General features: G+C 41.3%; 3 protein-coding genes across 14 annotated transcripts in view; 2 read left to right on the top strand and 1 right to left on the bottom strand.

Annotated features, from left to right (window-relative positions):
* Positions 1-19390, top strand: part of BBOF1 (basal body orientation factor 1) — a 54464-nt gene extending 35074 nt beyond the window's left edge. The window contains exon 12 of one of the 2 annotated variants that reach the window (XM_077750770.1): positions 19309-19390. The gene's annotated coding sequence lies outside the window, so the exon portion shown is untranslated. Of the gene's footprint in view, positions 1-5470; positions 6504-19308 lie in introns of those variants that run through there. The other variant, XM_077750769.1, reaches the window with a different exon arrangement.
* Positions 148-24107, bottom strand: ALDH6A1 (aldehyde dehydrogenase 6 family member A1). Its single transcript, XM_077750767.1, has 12 exons — positions 23965-24107; positions 14980-15036; positions 13435-13509; positions 13100-13261; positions 12819-12897; positions 12103-12405; positions 11037-11158; positions 8194-8383; positions 7820-8001; positions 5972-6151; positions 5607-5705; positions 148-2169 (listed from the first exon to the last, which is right to left on the bottom strand). The coding sequence occupies exons 1-12, from the start codon at positions 24013-24015 to the stop codon at positions 2065-2067; spliced, it is 1605 nt and encodes a 534-aa protein (XP_077606893.1). The 5' UTR covers positions 24016-24107; the 3' UTR covers positions 148-2064.
* A 462-nt stretch (positions 24108-24569) lies between these two features.
* The window catches only part of LIN52 (lin-52 DREAM MuvB core complex component), a 142863-nt gene continuing 142718 nt past the window's right edge, over positions 24570-24714 (top strand). For all 11 annotated transcript variants that reach the window (XR_013331757.1, XR_013331760.1, XR_013331756.1 and 8 more), the window contains exon 1: positions 24570-24618. Coding sequence is in view for 6 of the 11 variants with exons in the window: in XM_077750774.1 (XP_077606900.1) it covers positions 24588-24618 (31 nt within the window). In the remaining 5 variants the exon portion in view is untranslated. The remainder of the gene's footprint in view (positions 24619-24714) is intronic.

Here is a 24714-nt window from a genome sequence, read left to right as displayed (position 1 = left end):
GGTTCATGAGTTTGAGCCCCTCATCTGGCTCTGTGCCAGCAGTGCAGAGCCTGGTTGGGATTCTCTGTCTCTCTCTCTCTGCTCCTCCCCACTTGCACTCTCTCTCAAAAATAAATAAACATTTAAAAACAAAACAAAAAAGCCAGATTTTCTTTTTAAGAGCTTTTTATTTATAATTTGTTATTCATAATTGATTAGCACAACACAGGATCTGAGAAATTTCAAATGAGGCCACACAGAATTTTTAAGGTGCTACTAGCATGAATATAACTGAATACTTTTTTCCATATAAGAAACAAGAAACTCTTCTAAGTAGCAAGTAGCTACACAAATGAGTTGATTCCAATTAGAGCAACACAATTCTGATGAGTCAGTATTTTTAAAGAAGTGATTTCCTTTAAATATAAGGAAAACATAGGAATCTCTGGGATTATATTTAATTCCACTTGGAATTTAGACAATATGAGCTTTCATTCAACCCGGCCTGTAGTTGTTGGATTGGATTAAGTAATACTATTAGTTGCCAGCTGTGATAAGTAGAAATAAAACAAAAGGCATTCTATCATCAAATTACAAATTTTTATTGCCTCATGTTTAGGAAGACAAATCTAAAAAAAAAAAAAACCCCAAAACCCCCAAAACAAATAAACCCATTAGGGTCATACATGTATTTTATTAAAGTTCCAGTCACCTTAAGTGATTGAAGATTCTGACACTCTATCCAGCAGTGGTAGTATTAAAATGCACAGAGTGCACAAATATTTTCAGTTTTCATATCCTTAGTTCACTGAATCACTGCCATGGAGCAGATTAGCATTATCCAAGTGAGTAATGAGGGAGCAGGAAAATAAATGACCTATGGCATCTGGCTGAGGACCAAAGATTATTCTATCAGAGCCAGCAACCTTCTCCTAGTTCACTGGGTAAAAACTATATCCCAAAAGGCTTGATTCAGTTGGGAATTTATTTTTTTAGCTCATCAGTTTCTGGTCTGACATAAAGTTTAGCTATATCAAAAGAAAAGGCATAAAGATACTTGAATTAATGGTCACAGAAGAATCTGTCAAACCATTTCTTTTCTACTATTTCATGTCATGAAGAGCCTTGACATTTCTTAGGCACCAAAGAATTACTCTACATTAAGGGTTCTTTCATTAAAAATTACCACTAATGAGAAGTGCAAGCAAGAAGAAAGAACAACACAAAAAATTCGGCAAGTAATACCTGGTTGCACTTACTTAAGGCAAGAGTCTTGCAAGCATTCATGGCTGGAATACCCCCTTGATTTCTGGCCCTAAAAAGCTTTTGAAATAGTTTTCTTAAAAAACTCCATTTGGATCTGAATTAATGATTGAAACATTAATGATTGTTGAAACCAAACATGAAATTTAACACTTGGCACACAAAACAAAAAGTTGATTTATCTAGCACATACTGAGGTATCCTTGAGAAGTGACTTTAAGAAGCAGGAACCGTAACAATCATAGAATTAGTGGTCATGAATCACTAGGACAAAGTGGCATTTAGCAGAAAAAAAAGCAGTTGTCACAATGGTGGGAAAAGTAGAAACGGATTATGTTCTTTATAGTGTGAGATAAATGACAGGCTCAGGAAACCTGGGCAGAGAGACAGCTGCCATTTATGTAGGGCTGTGTTTGAGGATCAATCAAAGGGTGAATTAATTTCTGTCCTATTTCCCCATCCAAGAAGTCCTCTTCCAGTTATTGGAAGATCTTCTTTACATACACTAATCTTCCATTCTTCAGGTCATCAGAAAAGGGGAGACCTTTTAGTAAATAGCCTAAGCTCTCATTCCATATAAGCATTTCAGAGTTCTAACAGTTACCTCAAAAACCAAAGTAAGGAACAGGTCAAAATCTGGCTTAAGAGTAACATTAGGAATCTCCCCAGAACAACTTTGCAGGGGCCAACAGTCTTGAGAAAGATTTTAGTTACCAGGTATTCCAGTCCTAGGGATCTGATACGAGCAAAGTTGGCAAATGAAGTTGGTCAAGAACAGAGGGAGATTACTCAGGGTGGACTGAATCTGGAACAAACTTGTTTCTAACGGCCCATGGTAGGCATGACTACGGCAGGTGAGGAAAGAGTAGCATCTTCTTCTTTCCACTGAGAAGTGATGGTCTTTAGCTGAGTGTAGAATTGGATGCCCTAAAGAGAACAAAGGAAACATTTAAAAAGTTAGCATATATTCCTGGGGGTTTCATGATTTCTCTTTCAATCAGCTTTTGAAGGAGGTGCTGTAAAGTGTTACCCATGTTGCCACTTGAGTTGGTGCAACCAAAACCCAACATATTGTTCATGAGATAATTTATTTAAAACATTTAGCATAATACCTGGCATTGTAAATAGTCAAACCTTACCTATCGTTATGCTGAAACTAGTTAAGAGGATCTAAATGGAAAAATTGAACAGTGTAATCTGTTAAACTTGCAGTTCATTCTGTTCCTAGAGCTGAAGTCTTAGGACCTGGCTCAAATCCTGCCTCTCCTCCTTATTGACTGCCATGCAACCTTGGGCTTTATCTGTGACCTATGGCTCACCTCGCTGTGAGCAGAAAATGAGATGACCTTCAAACATCCTAGCAAAGTAACTGTTGTTCAATAACTGTTAGTTTTTCTCTCTTTTCTGTGAAGAAGAAAAAGGGATGAAGGGGTGGGAATACATATTAGGCCATTTCTGACAACTGTCAGTGATACTAAAGTAGTAAAATCAACAATATCTTACAAATCGAAAATAAAATGTCTGCTTTACACACACTCACTTCTAAATCACCTATAATGTGAACAAAAAAATTCATATGTAAGGCTTTATATATAGTTTATAAGAATAGGCTTGAGCAAAAGAGAATAGACTATGCAGATCTAACAAAAAATACTAGCAAGCTAGAAAGATAATGTTAGAAAAAAACACAATAGCTTCTTTAAAATACTTTTCTAGAATTATTTGACAAAATCTGGGCCATGTTAATGCATATTTTAAAAGCTTTAGGGGGCGCCTGGGTGGCTTAGTCGGTTAAGCGTCCGACTTTCGCTTAGGTCATGATCTCGCAGTTCGTGGGTTCGAGCCCCGCGTCGGGCTCTGTGCTGACTGCCAGCTCAGAGCCTGGAGCCTGTTTCAGTCTGTGACTCCCTCTCTCTCTGACCCTCCCCTGCTCGCGCTGTCTCTCTCTCTCTCCTAAAAATAAATAAAACATTAAAAAAAAAAATTAAAAAAAAAAAAGCTTTAGAGTTATTATATACTTTCAATATAAAATACAACTAAAGTTGACATTATGAGGATACTTTTTTGTCTTTTTTCCAGAAGAATGCAAAGTAGCAATTTTTTGAGAGAGGGAGAACATGAAGGGGGCAGGGGTAGAGAAAGAATCTTTTTTTTTTAATTAAACTTTTGTGTTTTTTTTAACTTTTATTTGTTTGTTTATTTATTTATGGGGGAGGGGCAGAGAGCAAGCGAGAGAGACAATCTTAAGCAGGCTCCATGGCCAGTGTAGAGTCTACTCTAGGCTTGACTTCATGACTCTGGGATCATGACCTGAGCCAAAATCAAAAGTCAGATGCTTAACTGACTGAGCCACCTACGAGCCCCAAAATAGAAATTTGATTACCTTAAAATTTAAGACTTCAAACTGTGTATGGGGTCAGTCTTTTCCTCCAAGAAACCTCACTTACCAGGATGACTTAACAGTAATTAAACCAAGACAGGGAGAAAAAAACAGTAGTTTTACTCTGCTTCCCTCAAAAGAAATTTTTGTTAATAGAATCAAAGTAATCAATTATGCAAAAGCTATGACTAATGCACAAACTAAATAATCTGCCTCCAAATAACCAAAATGTTTTCCTTTTTTTTTTTTAATGTCTATTTTTGAGAGAGAGAACATGAGCAAGCAAGCATGGGAGGGGCAGAGAGAAGGGGACAGAGGATCAGAAGTGAGCTCTGTGCTGACACACCAGTGAGCCTGATGTGGGGCTCGACCTCATGAACATTGAGATCATGACCTGAGCCAAAGTCAGAAGCTCAACCGACTGAGCCACTCAGGTGTCCCCCCAATATGTTTTCTTAACCAGCTGGCCACATTGTTATATTCTGCTATGCAGTGTTACTGTTAATTTTTTTTTTAATTAAACTATGAAAGAGAGTCCTGTATAAAAAACATGAAGTTTATTACCAAAGGTATCAAAATGGCTGTGTCGTGGAGTTACAAAGAACTTCCACTAGCCCATTTGTTCAACACGTCTGGGCACTTGCTCTGTGCCAGGTACTGCAGTTACTGAATAATCACAATGTGATGTATTCTTATCTTGGCTTACACAGCCCTACAGGGTTTCCCCTACCTCTCTAACCTCATCTCTTACCACTCTCCTTCTCATTCACTCTCTGTGCCCCAGCCCGTTTCTATTCTTTGAACCTGCCATGCTTCTTCTTGCCTTAGAACATATGTACCTGCCAAAGGATGTGGTAACAGTGGTGATTTAACCTTAAACTTATGAAATATAAGTACTATTGTTATTCTCATTTAAAAAAATTTTTTTAATGTTGTATTTATTTCTGAGAGAGAGAGAGACAGTGTGAGCAGGGGAGGGTCAGAGAGAGAGGGAGACACAGAATCCGAAACAGGCTCCAGGCTCTGAGCTAGCTGTCAGCACAGAGCCTGATGCGGGGCTCAAACCCACGAACCATGAGATCATGACCTGAGCCGAGGTCAGACGCTTAACCGACTGAGCCACCCAGGCACCCCTGTTATTCTTATTTTATAGATAAGAAACTTGAGACACGGGATATTCCCCAAAGTCATGCAGTTAATAACAGGCCAAGCTGGAATTTGCTCCAGGCCATTATGTGCCAAATCTGCTTTATTTTTCTTGTTCATAATGTATTCGCAGTGCCTAGAATAGTGTTTGGTACAAAGAAGGCGTTCAGTAAAATTTTTGTAAATGAAGGGGCGCCTGGGTGGCTCAGCCAGTTAAGAACCCAACTTTGGCTCAGGTCATGAGTTTGCATTTTGTGAGTTCAAGTCCTGTGTCTGGCTCTGTGTTGACAGCTCAGAGCCTGGAGCCTGCCTCGGATTCTGTGTGTCTCTCTCTCTCTGCCCCTCTCCCCTTCTCATGCTCTTTCTCTCTCTCAACAATAGATAAACATAAAAATTAGTTTGCAAATGAATAACTTACAGGAGAAAAATGTGCAGTGGGAGCACATGGGGGCATTCCCAACCCAGCACTTAGGAAGGGGGTGGTGGTAGTCAGAGATAATTTTCCGGAGGAGTCCATGCTTTAAACTTAGACAAGACAGATGATTAAGATTTAAAGGAAAGAGGAGAGGTAGGAAGAAAGGATCTCAGGCAGAGAAAAGGACTTGGGCTTCCTCATGCTCTTTCCCCCAAACTTTGCCACCTTGAGTTAGTCAGGAAGCAACAGCTTTGGCAAAATTTTGTTATATTTTAAATCTTTTCTAGGGAACATCCTGACAAGCATGGCTGAACAATTTATGACCCCACAGAAGCTAATGTCAGGGCCTTCCTTGCAGAATCCTTGTTCCTGAGTATATTCAAGAAAGTTTCTTAGAGGAAAAAAATGTTTTCTTAAAGTTACCTGTTTGCCATAGAAATTGGTGTCTCCCCTGAAGGAAGATCGAGAGCCGGTGAATGAGAACATTGGCAAAGGCACTGGAATAGGGACATTCACCCCCACCTAAAACAGAACAAATCCACGTAAATAAAAGGACTCAAACAAAGGAACTTTCCATTTAGAAGCACAAATGTTCGACATCAGACAGACCAATTTTAAATACTCCAATTTCTATCCTATTCCATCCTCCATTCCATGAACTGTGATTCCTGAGGAAGAAATGGAGCATTGTGGGAAATTAGAGGAGCAGCAACTGATCACTTAACATCTCCCTTAGATAGGGAACAGCACATGACTACAAAAATCTCCTAAAAACTCTGTTCACAAACCTGTCCAACATCCACCAGGTGGGAATATTTCCTTGCAGTGGCTCCATTGGTGGTGAAGATGGCAGTTCCATTTCCATATGGATTGTCATTTACAATCTTGATGGCTTCATCCAAAGTGTCTGTCTCCAGAACCACAAGAACTGGACCAAAAATCTCCTCTTTGTAACAGGTCATAGTTGGCTGCCAGGAGTGATGCATCCAGAAAAGAAGTCAGTATATTATCTGGTACTTTATGATCCACTGCTTACACGGACAGCTTTCATGTTAGCAACTTCTCTTCATTTTAAACCACCTTTTAAAAAAATGTCCTTTCTTGCTGTGTTCCATCTTCCAGGCTACCAATCATACAAACAACTTGAAATTCTTATTAACTACAATTACACTCCTGCCCTTTAAGCACTGTATTTTTAGGTCCCATGACCTATCACTAGCTTCCTCTTTTATACCTGTATAACCTGTTATACAGTTGTTATGTTATGAAAAGTTACATGAAAATTCATGTTTTATAAATCAAATATATATATTAAAACAACTTTTTTAAAATGTTTATTTCTGAGAGAGGGAGAGACAGAGAAAGACAGAGCACGAGCAGGGGAGGGGAAGAAAGAGAGGGAGACACAGAATCTGAAGCAGGTTCCAGGCTCTGAGCCGTTAGCACAGAGCCTGACGTGGGGCTCGAACCTACAAACTGTGAGATCATGACCTGAGACAAAGTCAGGCAACCAACTGAGCCACCCAGGTGCCCCTAAATCAAATATATATTGAAATATACCTTTTCACTGAAAAGGTATATTTCAATATATATATCAGGAGAGTGTTTCTGTTTAAAGAAACCCTGTACTAAGTTTTCTGTAACATCAACAATTCATTCTCATTCATTCCTTTGCCTCCGCAAAAGAGTCTGTACATTTATATTTTGATATCAGGTCACATTAAACATTCAAAACATCCTTCACCACAGCAGCTAGTTGGCTCTGTTTGTTGCTATTAAGTGGATTTTTCCTCAATGGTTCTGTGGCAAGAGATTTCATCATTTCTACTACGCTTACATTCAACTCTTAATTATTCAGGATTATAGTAGGAATAGTGGGGACATAGCTTCCTAACCTCAATTTAGTCATTAATTTTAGTTGAGAGACTTGTGGAGTTTTAATAAATAAAAATTGAGAGATCAATTCTTTCTCTTTTGTTATTTTCTGGAGAAGATACAGCTAAAACTGGGGCACAGAATAGGTATTCAGTAAATACTGGGTGGTTGATACGCTGATGGAGACACTGCATTAGCTATAAGCTTGACAGCAAGGAGCAGAAAGAAAAATGAATATTAAATGGATTAGTAACAAATACAAGCTAGGATTGGCAAAATATAGCCAGTGGGCCGAGCAAGCTTGCTGCTTGTTTTTGTACAGCTCACAAGCTAAGAATGGTTTCTGTGTTTTAAATAGCTGAAAAAGAAATCAATCATGATATGTAAAATTATTTAAAATTAAAATTCCATTGTTCATAAAGGGTTATTGGAACACAGCCACACAATGTTAATGTGCTTTCTCACTAAAATGTCAAGAGTAAGTAGATGTGACAGAGACTGTACATCCTTGCAAAGCCAAAAAAATGTTTACTATCTAGCTCTTTATGGAAAATTTGCCAGCCACTAGTATAGTGGAAGGAGGCTGCGTGTCAGGATAGGAGGCTCATTCAGACTCTAAATAAAATAACTGAGTGAGCCCGGCAAGAGATGAGGTCTCAAGTCATTAAATGTCTTCATTTGGAAGGATGAGATTCCATCTATAGCCTTTAAGGTACCTTTAGTGCTTGTGTTTGTGAAATAAATAAGCCAGAGTTATTCACCTTGACATTTGAGATGATGGTTGGTCCAACAAAGTTGCCATTTTCATAGCCTTTGACTTTAATTTTTCGACCATCAAGAAGGATAGAAGCTCCCTCCTTTGTTCCACTATCAATCAAATTACAGACTCGCTCTTTGGCCTGGGGGGTGATCAGGGGGCCAAGATCAGCACCAGGCTGGTCTCCTGTAAAACAACACAAAAGTATTTAAGGTCTTCATTAACATATATTATGACTGCTAACAATGGCAAGCATAGTATAGAGGCAATGGTTAAAGAGTAGACATGATTACTCCCACTGGCCAAAGCCAACACTAAAACCAAGAGCTTAGTGCCACAGATACAAAGTCTAAAGGAGCAGGGCAGAGAACTGATTACCTGCATTGACTCTCAGGTTTTTGGCACGCTCCACCAGCTCTGGCAGCCACTTCTTAGCTTCTCCTACAAGGATTGCTGTGGAAAGAGCCATGCAGCGCTGACCAGCAGCTCCAAAGGCTGCCCCAACCAGCTGGTTCAGGGTATTTTCCTTATTGGCATCTGGCATGACTACTCCATGGTTCTTGGCTCCCTAAGGAAATACAAAAAGTACATGAATCTTCCTTGGCAAAATACAACAAGGCTAAGAAACTAAGCAAAGAATCTTAGATTTCAAATAAGAATTTAAGGAAGGAGAGAATTTACCCTTTGTAGTTTTGAGGCTAGATTTATTATCATTTTGATACTGCTGAAGTCTTGATAGTACAGAATAAATCTCCAGGTTGTTTTCTACTTTCTTAGCTGATAAGCTGTTATGTGTTTATTTAGATCAAAACCCCTTACCAAAACAAAACAAAACCTCCAGTCACATAATCACATTCAGTCAAACTGACAGACTACATACTGCACCCAGGAACCAAGAAGAACTCCCTTCTCTTTCCTAAGTCTGACAGGAAACAGTCTATTGTCTGCTGGGGTTTCTAGCTATAAGAAGAGCAAAGTAAACAAAGAGCTGCCATATAATACAGTGGCCAGCTGAAAGGTAAATAGGTGGACCTCTTGATATACCATTTCTGGAAAGAGATTCTCCAAATTGGCTTGCTTCTAGATACATAGCCTCATAAGTTTCTTTACTAGGTAGGATAACATGGTCATTTCTACACATATGTTTCCAGACATAGTAATCTCCCCTCATCTGTGGTTTCACTTTCCATGGTTTCAGTCACCCAAGGTCAACTGAAGTCTGGAAACTATGCTTCCTAATAACTTTGTCACAATTCCCACATCATTCATCTCACTTCATCTCAGAATGTAGGCACTTTATCATCTCACGTCATCATCATAAGATGGGTGAGTAAAGTATAAGATAGGTCAAGAGACCATATTATTATAGTGTAGTGTTAAAATTGTTCTTTTTTTTTTTTTTTTCTGAGAGAGAGAGGCAGCGTGAGCAGGGGAGGGTCAGAGAGAGAGCGAGACACAGAATCCGAAGCAGGGTCCAGGCTCTGAGCTGTCAGCACAGAGCCCTATGCAGGCTCCAACTTGTGCACTGCAAGATCATGACCTGAGCCGAAGTTGGACGCTTAACCAACTGAGCCACCCAGGCGCCCCTGAAAATTGTTATATTTTATTATTAGTTATTATTAATCTTTGTGCCTACCTTATAAATTAAAATTTATTGGGGCGCCTGGGTGGCTTAGTCGGTTAAGCGTCCGACTTTCGCTTAGGTCATGATCTCGCAGTTCGTGGGTTCGTGCCCCGCGTCGGGCTCTGTGCTGACTGCCAGCTCAGAGCCCGGAGCCTGTTTCAGTCTGTGACTCCCTCTCTCTCTGACCCTCCCCTGCTCATGCTGTCTCTCTCTCTCTCCTAGAAATAAATAAAACATTTAAAAAAAAAAAAAAATTAAAATTTATCATAGATGAGTATTTATAGGAAAAATATAGTATATATGGAGTTCAGTACTATCCACAGGTTCAGGGATCCACTAGGGGTCTTGGAAGGCATCCCCCACAGATGAGGGGGGACGACTGTATAACTATAGTTGAGTTCATGGGTAGATATCATGTTTGCTACTTAATTTTATCCCATTACACATAATATACTGTTAGATACAGAATACACTCAATAAATACATAGTGAGCTGGGGGGGGCTTAAGTCAAATTGGCCAAAATATATTCAGCCAGGAAAAGAAATAAGTGGGCATATCAGGAACAGTTTCCAAGCCTGTGCATAGGTGGATGCCCTTTCTGCAATATTAACCAAAGGGTGAGAAAGAGGCAATTGGATTCACATTTAGTATCAAAGAATTATTATGTATTTGGCAAGGAGCTAGTAAGAGAACAGTAAAACTATACAAACAAGTAAACCATACTCACAGGGTATTTGGCTCTTTCTAGTACAAGATAGCATGGACTGTTAGGAAGAGCATATCTTTGACATTATAGTAGTTAGGATATGCCTTGAATGGAAGGAAGGAGAAAGGGCTAGAAAGCATGGTACGAAGGAAGAAACAAGGCCAGAACAAGAATTCAGAGGTTACTGCTAAAGCCAAAGAATTTGAATAACATTCTTAGGGAGAAAAGTACCTTTTGTCACCAAGATTGTCTAAGATAAAAAGTAATTAAAGTGGCTTAGGAAAAACTCATTACCAGGTTCATGGCTAAAAGGAAGACATTCAGGATGAAGTAGGAATAAAGACACATTGGCATGAGAGTGGGAAAGTAGTGCCTCTGCTGAAGGGCTGTTTGTAGGTAGTTTTATTATTACTTTTTTAATGTTCTTATTTTTGGGAGAGAGACAGAGCAAGTGGGAGGGGGCAGAGAGAGAGAGAGGGAGACACAGAATCTGAAGCAGGCTCCAGGCTCTGAGCTGTCAGCACAGAGCCTGATGTGGAGCTTGAACTCATCAGCTGTGACATCATAACCTGAGCTGAAGTTGGATGTTCAACTGACGGAGCCACCCAGGCGCCCCTATTATTATTTTTTTTTAAAGTTTATTTTGAGAGAGAGAGAGAGAGAACAAGCAGGAGAGGGGCAGAGAGAGAGGGAGAGAGAATCCCAAGCAGGCTCCATGCTGGCAGTGCAGAGCCTTGACTTTGACATGGGGCTCGATCCCACGACCCTGAGATCATGACCTGAACAGAAATGAAGAGTTGGATGCTCAACCAACTGAGCCACTCAGGCACCCCTGTAGGTAATTTTAATACATATAACAGAGTTTGGGGGAAAAAGGAATAAGAAGTCACCATATTGGCTTGAACTCTCTTGCCATGTCTTGACCCTCTCTCGAAGATGTACTCTCCTGCCTGGTTGGATCCCACAAAGCTGATTGCTTTGATATCCGGATGATCACAAATAAAGTTTACAGCTTTAAGAAGAAAAGAAATGATTACCACAAAGAAACAAATGGCTGTGGTCTCACATTTCTCAACATGTCAAACTTATCTTTACCATTGCTGTGAATGAGAAGTTTCCATACTTCTATTTTTCTACCCTGGATTCCCATTTTGAAGTTCTTCCCTTTTCCTTAAATTCTTTAAACTACTAATTCTATTTAGCCTTTTCCCTTTCATTATTTTTCTCATTTGTTATTTCTACTTCTAACTCCAAAGGTAACAACTCCTGTTTTCCTCCAAAATAACAGCCTTTTAATATTCAACTCTTGCTTTTATCCATTGAGAATGTGATTATTTCCTTAACGGTCACCATATACTGGGACTCTCAGATACTATTGTGCTGTCATGTGAGCAGCAATATAGCATCATTTTTAAAAGTAAAAACCAGAGTTTTCCCGGGCACTGACAGACTGGCTTTGATAGTTTCTAGCACATTACCTCATTAAGCCTCAGTTTCCTTACCTGTAAAATGGAAAAATAATTGTACCTACCTTAAAGGATTGTTATAAAGATTAAATGAGATAATATATGAAAGGCACTAGAAACTGCCTGAAACACAGAAGTGCTTTTTAAATGTTAGCTGTTATTATGTGAAATAGAAGGCCTTCAGTCTCTCTGAGGTCTATAAATTTTCTCAGTTTAAACTGAAAACTTTCTCTTTTATCTCTCTTGTCCTGACCTAATCCATATTTCTTTGTCCCAATGTATTCTGTAGGGCCATAGGCACTGCTACTCCCCAGTTAGTTACCTTAGCACACAGGGATGCCAGTCCACAAACACTGCCTTCAAACAAGGAGGTTACTATCAGTAAATCCCTTCCTGCCTAGGTTCCTCATTCTAAAATATTCCTTCACCACTCAACACCTTGATTTTTTTTGGCAGACAGATTCAGTGCCACGTACAGAAGGGCAGTTACCTTCATGTTGTCCATGGACGATATTCAGTGTTCCATCCGGGGCACCGGAGTCCTGGAACAATTTAGCAAGAAGCATGCTTGCTCCAGGAACTCGCTCTGATGGCTTCAGTAGGAAGGTATTTCCACACACTATGGCCATTGGAAACATCCACAGGGGGATCATGGCAGGAAAATTGAATGGAGCAATGCCTGCGCATACTCCCAGAGGCAGACGGTAGGAATAAAGGTCCATGTCTTTGGTGATGGATGGCATGGTCTCTCCCAGCAGAAGAGATGTCACACTGCAGGCATGCTCAACCACCTCTGCAACAGAGAAGTAGTCAGACCACCAGCTCTCCACGGGGCACTGCTTAGCTCTGTCCTGCTCTAGTCATCCCTGAGGACAGAGAATGGCTCAGGCCAATGACACATGGCAGACACATCGACTTGCCCTTCTCTGTGAAGGGGCTGAGCAAAATGAGATCCTCCAAATAGGAAAGAAAAAGACAGTGAAATGCATATACCTACTGAACAATCAAGTAAAATAAATGAAATAATATGATTTCACAGGTACCGAAGAAATATTGCTATTTTCCACAAGTACTAAAAAAGATCATGGGATAGGAAAATCTACATAGAGGAAGAAGCAACCTCCCATTCTGAGATCTTTGCCTCCCATCTTCCTTTGTTCCTTCCCAAAGGCTTCCTGAACTCCCCTAAAGGGATTCCCAGCTTACGAAGGCCTCGGAATACATCTCCTTCAGCATCAGCGAGGGTCTTCCCTTGTTCCAACGTGATTAACTTGGCGATTTCTTTCTAGAGAAAAAACACACAATTAGAAACCAATGCAAAGATGTGCCTCCTTTTAGTTCTTAGGTAGCCAAGGAAGAACAAAACTGGGGGAGAAGTAGTTTAAGGAAGAGAGCCATGATCTACATCTCTTTGGATTGTAGAGTTATGGAGGGCAACTAAAAGGGCTTCTGCATCCTAGGCAACAGCTTGGAAAATGACTTCTTACCAAGTTTTCTTTAATGAGTTGCTGATAACGGAGCAGGATCTGCTGGCGGCTTAATACTGAAGTGTCTGCCCAGGCGGGAAAAGCACGTTTACAGGACGCAACAGCTGTGTCCATTTCAGCCTTAGTGGCCAGAGGAACGTGACCAATGACTTCATTGGTGGCCTGATGGGAAAAAGCAGCACATCATTTTTGCCCCTTGTCCACCTTGTCCGTTCTTCAGCTAGTCACAGAGGCAGCACTATGTACTTCATGACAAACACCCGGGTCTCTAATTTCCCACCACATTCCCAGAATTCTAGCCTAGTCAGTTTAAATCCCAAAGCAGCTTTGCTTACTGGATTATGGATGTCAATCCATTTGTCACTTCTGGATTCAACAAATTTCCCATCGATGAATAGCTTTACAGTTGGCTGGAAAATAAAAACCCCACAAAACTTGGTATTAGTTCATGGTTTCTCTCCCTTTCACAAAGAGGAAGTAATTCAGGGTTGATAGTGAATCTTTTGTTCTCTAGAAATGTTAACACCAAGAAAGAGGTACATAATGTGCTTGTCTATAGTGTTCATTAAGATGTGGCTGAGCCTCTGAATATTGTGATTTCTCTAAGGAAAATTCCCTGCTAATCACACAGTGGAACTTTATGTCACTGTAAAGCTTCAACTAAAAACAGTAGCAGATTCTATGTTAACAAAGATTAGCTAGTTGGCTTGTTGGCCCAGCTGACTTTTTGTCATGTCACCATGAGCCCGTATTACATTTATGATTAAAAGATCAGAGCCGAAGTTGGACCCTTAACCGACTGAGCCGCCCAGGCACCCCTATGTGTGTAGTTTTTCTGAGAAGTAGCTTGCTTACATTAAATTTTCAAAGGGGGCTGTGGACCAAAAAAGGTGAAGGACTATTGTGTTACACTGTGTGCATGCTTTTAAATAGAAAGGATTTTGAGCACCTGTCATTATATGTTAGATTTTAGGTACTGCAAATGGCTGACAGTTCTATGAAAACAACTTTAAAGATTGTGAAGAAAAGGACAACTATCTGGTGGGATCAATAAAACCTCTAGAAGCCATGAAAATGCTTCTATTTTTTGACACAGTAATCCCATCTCGGAAGGAAAATAATCTAAAAAAAGGAAAAAACTATATAAATAAATGTTTGCTTCCTCATATTCAAAATGTCAATCAATCTAGGTGTTATATGGGAAAAATTTTAGTTAATTTTGCAGCTATTAAAAATTATAGTCATAGGGGTGCATGGATGGCTCAGTTGGTTGGGCATCTGACTTCAGCTTGGGTCATGATCTCGTGGTTTGCAAGTTCATCAGTTTGAGCCCCGCATCAGGCTCTGTGCTGACAGCACAGGGCCTGCTTTGGATCCTCAGTTTCTCTCTCTCTCTCTCTCTCTGCCCCTCCCCTGCTCATGTGATCCCTTTCTCTCTCTCAAAAATAAACATTAAAAAAAATCTTAGCTATATGGGGTCTGTGTGGCTCAGTCAGTTACACATTCGACTTGGCTCAGGTCATGATCTTGAGGTTTGTGAGTTCAAGCCCCATGTTTGTCTCTGTACTGACAGCTCAGAGCCTGAAGCCTGTTTCAGATTCTGTGTTTCTAGCTCTCTGCCCCTCCCCCACTGTTGCGCACATGCTCTCTCTCAAAAATATAAAACATTTTTAAAAATTAAAAAAAATTCATAGCTATAAAGAGCATCTTGCAATACTGAAAATGCTTATGACATATAATTAACAGATTAGATAAAAAACCAAGATAGAAGATTTCACATATACTCTGGTCACAATTATATAAAGAAGATAAATGGGAATACCCCAAAGTTATACTGTATTCCTTCTCAGAAGTCAAACTTTAATGCCAAATAAACTTACCACTGAAGAAGAAAAGGAGGATGCTGGATACCAAATGGAATTCACCTTGGAAGAGACCTGTGAGGTGAAAGAATGATTATTTTGTTTTTTTTTGTTTGTTTGTTTTTAAAATTTTTTTTTTAATGTTTTATTTATTTCTAGGAGAGAGAGAGACAGCATGAGCAGGGGAGGGTCAGAGAGAGAGGGAGTCACAGACCGAAACAGGCTCCAGGCTCTGAGCTGGCAGTCAGCACAGAGCCCGACGCGGGGCTCGAACCCACGAACCGCGAGATCATGACCTAAGCAAAAGTCGGACGCTTAACCGACTAAGCCACCCAGGCGCCCCAAGAATGATTATTTTGACGAGAGGAGAAAATTATTAAAACTTGGAATGGCTACCATATGCTTAACATTATACTAGTTACCGTGGGTATGTGAAAAAGGACTTGATGTTTGCTCTCAAGAGTCATATAGTCTTTAAGGAGAAAAGATAGCAGACTATGAGGTACAGCAAACTATTAGAAAATAATAAACCAAAATGATCATGTCCTCAATTTCCAGGACAGTCCTTATTTAAAAATTTAGGGGAGGGGGGATACCTGGGTCAGTGAAATGTCCAACTCCTGACTTCAGCTCAGGTCATAATCTCACGGTTTCTGGGTTCAAGCCCCACATTGGGTTCTGTGCTGACAGTCCAGAGACTGCTTGGGATTCTCCCTCCCTCTCTCTCTGCCCCTCCCCTGCTTGCTCTCTCTCTCCCTCTCTCAAAATAAAGAAGCTTAAAAAAAAATTTTATTGGACCACATTATCCTAATTTTTGGCCTGAAAAATGTAGTCACCACAAATCTTAATAATATGAAAACTCTTAGATGGTATCTAACACAATAGGTGTCAAATATAAGTATTTACATGCCCATATGAACTCTTGATATGCCCATATAAATACTTGAACACAAATGCTTATAGCAGCTTTGTGATAGCCCCAAACTTAGCAACAACCCAAATGTCCACCACTGGATGGGTGAATAGAGAAACTAATGTGGTATATCCATACATTGAAATAGTAATCAGCAACGAAAAGGAACTATTACACATGCAATAACATGGATAACTATAGCAATTATACTGGGTGAAAGAAGTCATGCATGCAAACAGTACACACTGTATGATCCCATTTATATAAAACTAGAAAATGCAAACTAATCTATAGTGTTAGAAAGCAGATCAATGGTTGCCCAGGGATGATCAAGGAAGTGGAGAAGATGGGATAAGAAGGTAACTTTTTGTGGTGATGGATATGCCCATTATCTTGATTGTGATGACATTTTCACAGGTGTATATAAATATAAAATTTGGGGTGCCTGGGTGACTCAGCTGGTTAAGCATCTGGCTCTTGGTTTTCGTTCAGGTCATGATCTTGGTTTGTGAGTTTGAGCCCCGGATCAGGCTCCACGCTGACAGTGCAGAGCCTGCTTGGGATTCTCTCTGTCCTTCTCTCTCTGCCCCTCCCCTGCTCATATACTCGCTCTCTCTCTCAAAATAAATAAACCTTAAAAAAAAAGGATATAAAACGTATCAAATGGTAGACTTTAAATATGTAGAGCTTATGTCAATTTTGTTGCAATAAAGGTGTTTTAAAAATGCCACATGTACCTTATAAAAAAAGAATGTGTTGTATAGGTAACATTTAATATGATATAATCAGCAAATTGTGGGCCAGTTACAATAAAATAACTCCTCATTTGTATATATGCTATGGAAGTTGATTAATTTTTTTTAACGTTTATTTATTTATGAGAGACGGAGTGCAAGCAGGGGCGGGGCCCAGAGAGGGAGACACAGAATCTGAAGCAGGATTCAGGCTCTGGGCTGTCATCACAGAGCCTGACATGGGGCTCAAATTCATGAAGATGAGATCATGACTTGTGCTGAAGTCGGCACTCAGCTGACCCACTCAGGCGCCCCAGAAGACAGACATATTAACCAAAGGGTTTGGGGCTGGATGAAATGCAAGAATTTGTGTTCCTACAGTACTGTCTAGGGGAAAGAATGCCTGTCCTTTGGGTCAGCAGAAGATTCTTCCAAATGCCTCATCTACTTCCTCTCCCATTCCCCACAAAAATGATTTCAAACCATCAACGTTCTTCTAGAGCCCACCATGTTTTATTTATAGACATGTTCTCAACACCAACATGGTACCTGGTACATAGATGTTTAATAAGTACCTATGGAACAAATGAAAGACTCACTGGGGGGCTGACTGTCCCAACCCAAGACTAAGGTAGATGTCCCTTTTTGGACTCCCATAGCAGCCAGTACTTCCCCTATCAGGTTTATTTGTCCATGCTGTAGTTGCCTGGTTACTTGTCTGTCGCCCCAAAGACTTGAGTTCCATGAAGGTAGGCACTGCAACTGTCTTGTTCACCTAGTTTACAGTTATTGTGACCAAGACTGTCCAGATACAGAAAAGAGCAAGTTGTTGCTGCTCACTCAATGTGACTATTATATTATTACAAACACTCTTTGCTCTCACTCCTTTGTTATTTCAAAACTTCTCTTATCTCCTTGCTATTATGTCTTTTCTCTGTGCCATACCTCTGTCACCTTGCTACTTAGTTGCTCTTACTCCTTGCTATTTCAAAACATTTTCTCTTAAAATTTCCAACCCTGCTGCTTCCTCTCTCACTCTCAAGAGCTGAACTTTGTTTTTCTTACTTCAGAGGGAACAGAAACCATCAGATGAGAACTTCAATTTCCTACTAGCAACCTTATGAAACTGACCTATACCCATCCTTTATTCCTCCTGTTTTCTTATAAGGGAGAAGATAGCTAGCAAGCTCTGTGGGGACAAAGGGACTGGGAGACAGAAGTGCAAAACTAGTATCTATGGACTGACCAACGAGGCATCTGTCCTCTAACTGAAGGCTCATCTTTGCACCTGTACTCTAAAGCCAACTTTTCCCACTACCCCAGACACCTCCATCAATTATCCTTTCTTTCCTGAAACCTGAACCTCTCTCCAACCAAGAGCAAGGATTCTCTATACTAATTACCTTTATTTCCTCATTTCCCACTAACCCTTCAATCTACTCCAACCTTCATGACTAAACACCAGTGTCTCCCTACATCCCATGGGCTCTTCCCAGTCCTCCCGTTCTTAACCTTTTCACTAGTATTCAGTATGTCCTGGTATCATCCTCTGTTACCTGGCCACTAACCATTTGATTTCCTCAAGAGTTGGTCCTAGGCCTTCTTTTCTCTTGCTGCACGTTCTCCTCGGGTGATTCAATCAGCTCCTGTGGCCTGATTATCTAGATTCTGATGATGCCCAAATCTGTAGTTCTTAGCCAGCTTCCTCTTTGGATAACATCCGCCTAACTGTCTTTACCACACTTCTCTGTGGATGTTATTTAGGTGCACATTGAAAAAGCTGAACTCCTCACCTTCCTCTCACCAAGTTGCTCTGCTTTCTGTATCCCACTTTTCAGTGAGGGGGACCGCTATTCACCTCGTTGCCCAAGAAGAAACCAGAATGTCACCCCAAATCCTCCCTCTCTCTCCACAGTGACTCAAATCCTGGCAATCTGTCCTCCTAGAAGTCTTAGGAACACAGCCCTTTTTCTCTACACTGCCTGTCATCACTACAGTCTATACCATCATTGTCTCTCCCCTGGACTTCAGTAACTGTTTCCTAGCAGGTCTCCTGGGCTCCAATTTTAAGTTTTCTGAATCTAGCTTTCTCTCCTACAGCCAGAGGGGCTTTCTAAAACACAAATTTGGGCAGATTACTCCCTTATTTAAACAGCTCCAATGGCTTTCCACTGTTCTTAAAGGCTAATTGTGATGTTGCTTAGAAGACTTCCCATGGTATCTTTACTTTTCTAGTTTCATAGCTTGCCACTTTCCTCCTTGCTGTCTATGTTCCAGACATTTGGAACATGTTTTGTGCTGTTTTTGCCTGTACACATGCTGCTCCTTCTTGCCTGGAATTCTATTTGTTTGACTCACTCCTACTCCTTATCTCCCTACTTAGCCATCACTTTGGGTAACATGCAGGTCAGTTTTATGTTTGCCAGAGGAAGTTGAGGAAATTCTCANAAGTACCTGATTATAGAGTTCATACAACACCTAAATTCCTCTATTTCTTATATCACATTATGGAATAATAAGAGTGTTTAATTATTAAGTAGTTTCTCTCCCCTTAGATCACTAGATGGCTGTGTCCTCAGCCCCTAGCACTTTTCCTGGAATAGAGTAAGCATTCAGTAATATTTTTGCAGAATGAAAAACATGAGCACAGGCCAAGCAACAATTTGGTATTAATCATGTTTCATGTTTACTCTCTTACAGGGCAGAAAATGCACAGATCAGTCAACTTGAGCATGCTAGGCCACTTCGTTTTATTTTTTACTTGCATGCAGCCTCCCTGCTGTTAAGAGGGCATAAAAAACACTGCATCTGGTATAATAAAATATTAGCATATAGTTTTTGATGGGTTGGATCTCCTATCTTTTATTCATTTCTCAAAAAAAAAAAAAAAAACAAAAAAAAAAAACCATTGTTGTTAAAGAAACTATCCTGAGTCCGGTCACACCAAAATTCTTCCTCTCTAGATATTTATTTCACACTTGTTGTTTCCTTTATCTGGCACTCCCCTTTCACTTTCCTTGGCTGAAGGCCTGCTAGTTTTGCAAAACTCAAGCCTGGAGCCAACTCCTTTTTAGGATAAATTGTACAATTTGTACAGATTGAGTATGAGTCAGTTTCCCTACACCCCTGCAGTACTCTGTGCAATCCTACTATTAGTGTTTACCCACTAGTTCTTTCCCAAAGCCTGGGGACAGTGCCTGACATAGAAAGAGATATGAAGACTTAACTCCTGAATTCTCAGCCCCATCAGTCACTTAGTTGAGGGACGTTGGATCGGCTTAAGTGTCAGGTATTTATTTCATTATATTCATAAATTCCAATCTTCACAAATATTCTTAGAAAGTGGTGCTGCTGGGATAGAATGCAAGCATGACTGTGAAGACTGTACTCTTTAAACCATATCACCGAGGCAAGCCATTGAGTCTCTGTAAGACTGGTTTTCTTGGGGAATCTGGATGGTTCAGTCAGTTAAGCACCTGACTATTGGTTTTGGCTCAGGTCATGACCTCACGGATCATGAGTTCGAGCCCCACATTAGGTTTTGCACTGGCAGCGTGGAGCCTGCTTGAGATTCTCTCTCTCCCCTGCTCATGCTGTCTCTCTCTCAAAATAAATAAATTAATTAAGAAAATAATTTTCTTATCTCTGAATGTGATAAACCCATTGTAAGTTGAAAATGCATTTAATATACTTAACCTACCAAACTAACATCATAGCTCAGCCTAGCCTACATTAAACATGCTTGGAACACTTACATTAGCCTACAATGGTCCAAAATCATCTAACACAAAGACTATATTATAAAAACGTGTTGAATATCTCATGTAATTTATGGAATGCTGTTTTGAAAGTGAAAACCAAGAATGGTTGTATGGGTATAGAATGCTTATAAGTGTACAGTTGTTTAACCTTGTGATCATGTGGCTGACAGAGAGCTGTGACTCCCTGCTGCTGCCCAGCATTCCTCAAAAGTATCATACTGCATTTTGCTGGGGGGTGGGGAGAATAAAAATTTAAAACTTGAAGTATGGTTTTTACTGAATGCATATTGCTTTCACACCATTGTACAGTCAACGTCTTTAAAAAAATTTTTTTAAGGGCACCTGGGTGGCTTAGTCGGTTAAGTGTCCGACTTTCGCTTAGGTCATGATCTGGCGGTTCGTGGGTTCGAGCCCTGCGTCGGGCTCTGTGCTGACTGCCGGCCCAGAGCCTGGAGACTGTTTCAGAGTCTGTGACTCCCTCTCTCTCTGACCCTCCCCTGCTCACGCTGTCTCTCTCCCTCTCTCCTAGAAATAAATAAAACATTAAAAAAAAAATTAAAAAAAATTTTTTTAAATGTTTATTTATTTATTTCTGAGAGAGAGAGACAGCGTGAGCAGGGGAGGGTCAGAGAGAGAGGGAGACACAGAATCTGAAGTAGGCTCCAGGCTCTGAGCTGGCTGTCAGCACAGAGCCCGACGCAGGGCTCAAATCACAAACCATGAGATTATGATCTGAGCCGAAGTTGGATGCTTAACCGACTGAGCCACCCAGGTGCACCATACAGTCAAAAAGTCTTAAGTTGGGGCGCCTGGCTGGCTTAGTTGGTTGAGCAACTGATTCTTGATTTTGGCTCAGGTCATGATCACAGTTTCATGGGTTCAAGCCCTCAGGCCAGCTCTATGCTGACCCTACAGAGCCTGCTTGAAATGCTCGCTCTCTCTCTGCCCTTCCTCTGTTCACACACTATCTCTCTCAAAATAAATAAACTTAAAAAAAAAAACAGTCAGGGTGCCTGGATGGCTCAGTCAGTTAAGTGTCATACTTCGGCTAAGGTCATGATCTCATGGTTTGTGGGTCTGAGCCTCGCGCTGGGCTTTGTGCTGATAGCTCAGAGCCTGGAGCCTGCTTTGGATTCTGTGTCTGCCTCTCTTTCTCTCCCTTCCTCCACTCACATGCTTTCTCTCTCTCTCTCAAAAATAAAGATTAAAAAATTTTTTTCATTAAAAAATGATTTTAAAAAGTTTTAAGTCTTAAGTTGAACCATTGAACATCAAAGACTATCAATACTTAAAATTACTGAAAACAAGAGGGACCTACGTGGTTCAGTCACTTAAGCATCCAACTAGGCTCAGGTCATGATCTCATGGTTCATGAGTTTGAGCGCCGCATTGGGCTTGTGTTGAAAGCAGGGAGCCTGCTTGGGATTCTCTCTCTCCTCCTCTTTCTCTGGCCCTTCCCCACTCTCTCTCTCTCAAATAAATAAACTTTAAAAACATTACTGAAAACACCAACTCCTTCCTTTATAGATCCTTTTGATGATGATCCTCTGAAATTCATGACTGCCAGAATCTAGACTACTCTTTTTTTTTTTTTTTTCCCCAATTTGAGAGTTAGCGAGAGAGGAGCACAAGCAGGGGAGAGGGGCAGAGAAAGAGAAAGACAGAATCTTAAGTAGATTCCACATTCAGTGTGGAGCCCAATGCATGGCTTAATCCCATGACCTTGGGATCATGACCTGAGCTGAAATCAAGAGTTGGATGCTCAACCAACTGAAACATCCAGGCACTCCTAGGCTACTTTTTTTTTTTTAATTTTTAACGTTAATTTACTTTTGAGAGACAGAGTATAAGTGATGGAGGGGCAGAGAGAGGGAGACACAGAACCTGAATCAGGCTCCAGGCTCTGAGCTGTCAGTGCAGAGCCCGACACGGGGCTTGAACCCATGAACCATGGGATCATGACCTGAGCCAAAGTCGGATGCTTAACCAACTGAGCCACCCAGGGGCACCACTCCTAGATTACTCTTTATTGAAGTTTCGTGTTATAGTAACTCCTCTTTGGCTAAGAATTACTATTTCTGTTCTTTTCCAGGTCAACACTAGAGTTTCTTCAAATGAATCAGAAAATAATGTCTGTTTCCAAAATAAAGTGCATAGAAAGGGAGATTCCTCTCCTTGATTTGGGGAACAAAATGCCTTCTTAAGGGTATCAATGACTCACTGTGATGGTGGGGAGGCAAAGGAAAAAAGTCAATTTTAGTAAAAGATTTCAAGGATTAATTGGTAATGGAAATTACAGGGTAGAAACTTTGTATCCCTACTACAAAAAAAGATACTAGAAGAACAGTTAGGATCACAGCAAGAAATAGATGAGTGAAGCCAGACTACCTCACAAACTTTTCCAGCCCATTCTCCTCACTGTCCCATTAAAAAGCATTTAAACATGAACCTTTACTGACTTTGCCAAGAATTTTAAAAATGCATAAGTTTCTGCAGTAGAACTCATTGCATCCTGGTAAGTGCTAATATTATCTAAAAGTTCAGCAAGAACAAGAAGTTCCCAGGCTGTATGTAACAAGTTAAGAAGGGCAGAGCTGTTTATTGTAGGTTGGAGAACCCTTGCCTGCAGTAAATCCTGTCCAAGCTTTTGCTGGGCTGTGACGCTGGGGAAAGGCTATGGACAGAGTTAGAGACCACAGGCCTCAGGCATGCAGAAAAGACCCAATCCCCAGCATGGACAAGTGTGAGGTTGTGCTGGCATACTCAGAGCTGACTTTGGGTTAGGAACTTGGAATTAACACTTCTTGTTTATTTTCTACCACTCATTTTAGAGATATTTATCACCTCATTTTCTATCACTTTTTTTTTTTTAGATGTTTGGTCTCTTTCATATGCTAGGAACATTTGGTAGCATAACTAAGTGTCCTTATTTACCACCAACAAGAATACTGTAACTTTGCTAAAAGTTTAAATGAAACTCTTGACAAGAAAGGGGACAGCCTACAGCCTGTGGAAAATACAAAGAGCCATAGCTAGGTTAAACAGCTCAGCAAATAACTGCTTTGGGGGAAAACCTAGTGTACATTTTCTAGAAGGAGATTCAAAGTTCATTCACTGACCCTCCCCCTCGTGTGCTTTGCGTCCTTTACCACGGATTACAGACAGTGAAGGGGGAGGGGGGGAGGGAACAATCTGGTCGCTCTGAGCAGGAGAAAGAGCTCTGAGAAAGGTGACCAGAAAAGGGAGTTTCTGGCACAGAAGGTGAGAGAGGTGACTGGCACAGAGGTGAAAAGGAAATACGGTGAGTGGACCAAAACAAGTGAGGGCAAGTGAGTGAGTGCAGGGACTGACAGGGCTGGGGGAGGAGAGTGGGCCAGAGTCAGAAAGGGAGACAGCCTCCAGAGTAAAAGGGCAGAGAGCCAGGGGTGGCAGGCAGCCCAGGATCCAAAGAGGGTGGATGAGAAGTGAAAGCTGGGACAAGGCCTCACGCGCCGGGTGGGAACTGCAAGGTCGGCTAAGAAGGGGTTGGCTCAGACAGTGGACGGAAAGGACCCAATTCCTAGCTTTGCCATTCCTTGGTACCACCCTCACTCGCCTGCAGGATCCGGGTCCGCACTGCCGCCGCCGCCGCCACCGCAGCCGCCATGGCCCTCAGCCGCCTGTTTTCGGCCTCCAAGAGCCGCTACTGCGGGTGTCTCCCTAGAAGCGCCACGGCCTCCAGGCCTAGCCCTTCCAGCATGCCACACTCACTCATTGGTGGAGAAGACTATTTCCTCTAGCCAATCACGCACCCTAACACCTTACTGCACCCCCTCAGTCCCGATCTTTGAGATACGCGATTGGTCAGAAGTGGAAGAGCCCTAGCCCCCTCCCACCTCAGAAAATTCCGTTGGCCGAGGCAGGGAAGGCTCCTACTCTGTATCGAGCACACGGAGAAGACGCCCCCTAAACGAGAACCCCGATTGGCCACAGGTATGGCGGCGGTCCCACCCCCTCACCGAAGAAAGTAAATAAGATTCTTCAAGAACTTTGCAGTCGCCCCACCTCTACCACTTTGCGAGGGGGTGTGGCCAGCACTGGAGGCGGGACTAGGCAAAGACTGCCCTACGGGGCGGGGAAATGAGACAGGGCTGCGAGTTGGGGATAGGGGGCTTTCTCTTTGGGGGCGTGGCGTATGGGTCCTTGCTTTCCCGCCGACGGTTGGCCACGTCACGTGACATGGGTTGGAAGATGGCGTCTCCCACAGACGGTAAGAGCCGGCTTAGAGATCTTTCGGCTGCCACCTCCTTCTTTGCTCTGATGGGGACTTCCACTCTCTGCCTGCCCCTCAAACTTACACTTTTAT

Source organism: Crocuta crocuta, unplaced genomic scaffold (genome assembly GCF_008692635.1).
Source record: "Crocuta crocuta isolate KB4526 unplaced genomic scaffold, BGI_CrCroc_1.0 scaffold186, whole genome shotgun sequence".
NCBI classification, from domain to species: domain Eukaryota; kingdom Metazoa; phylum Chordata; class Mammalia; order Carnivora; family Hyaenidae; genus Crocuta; species Crocuta crocuta.
This window is presented reverse-complemented; position numbering and strand designations above follow the sequence as displayed.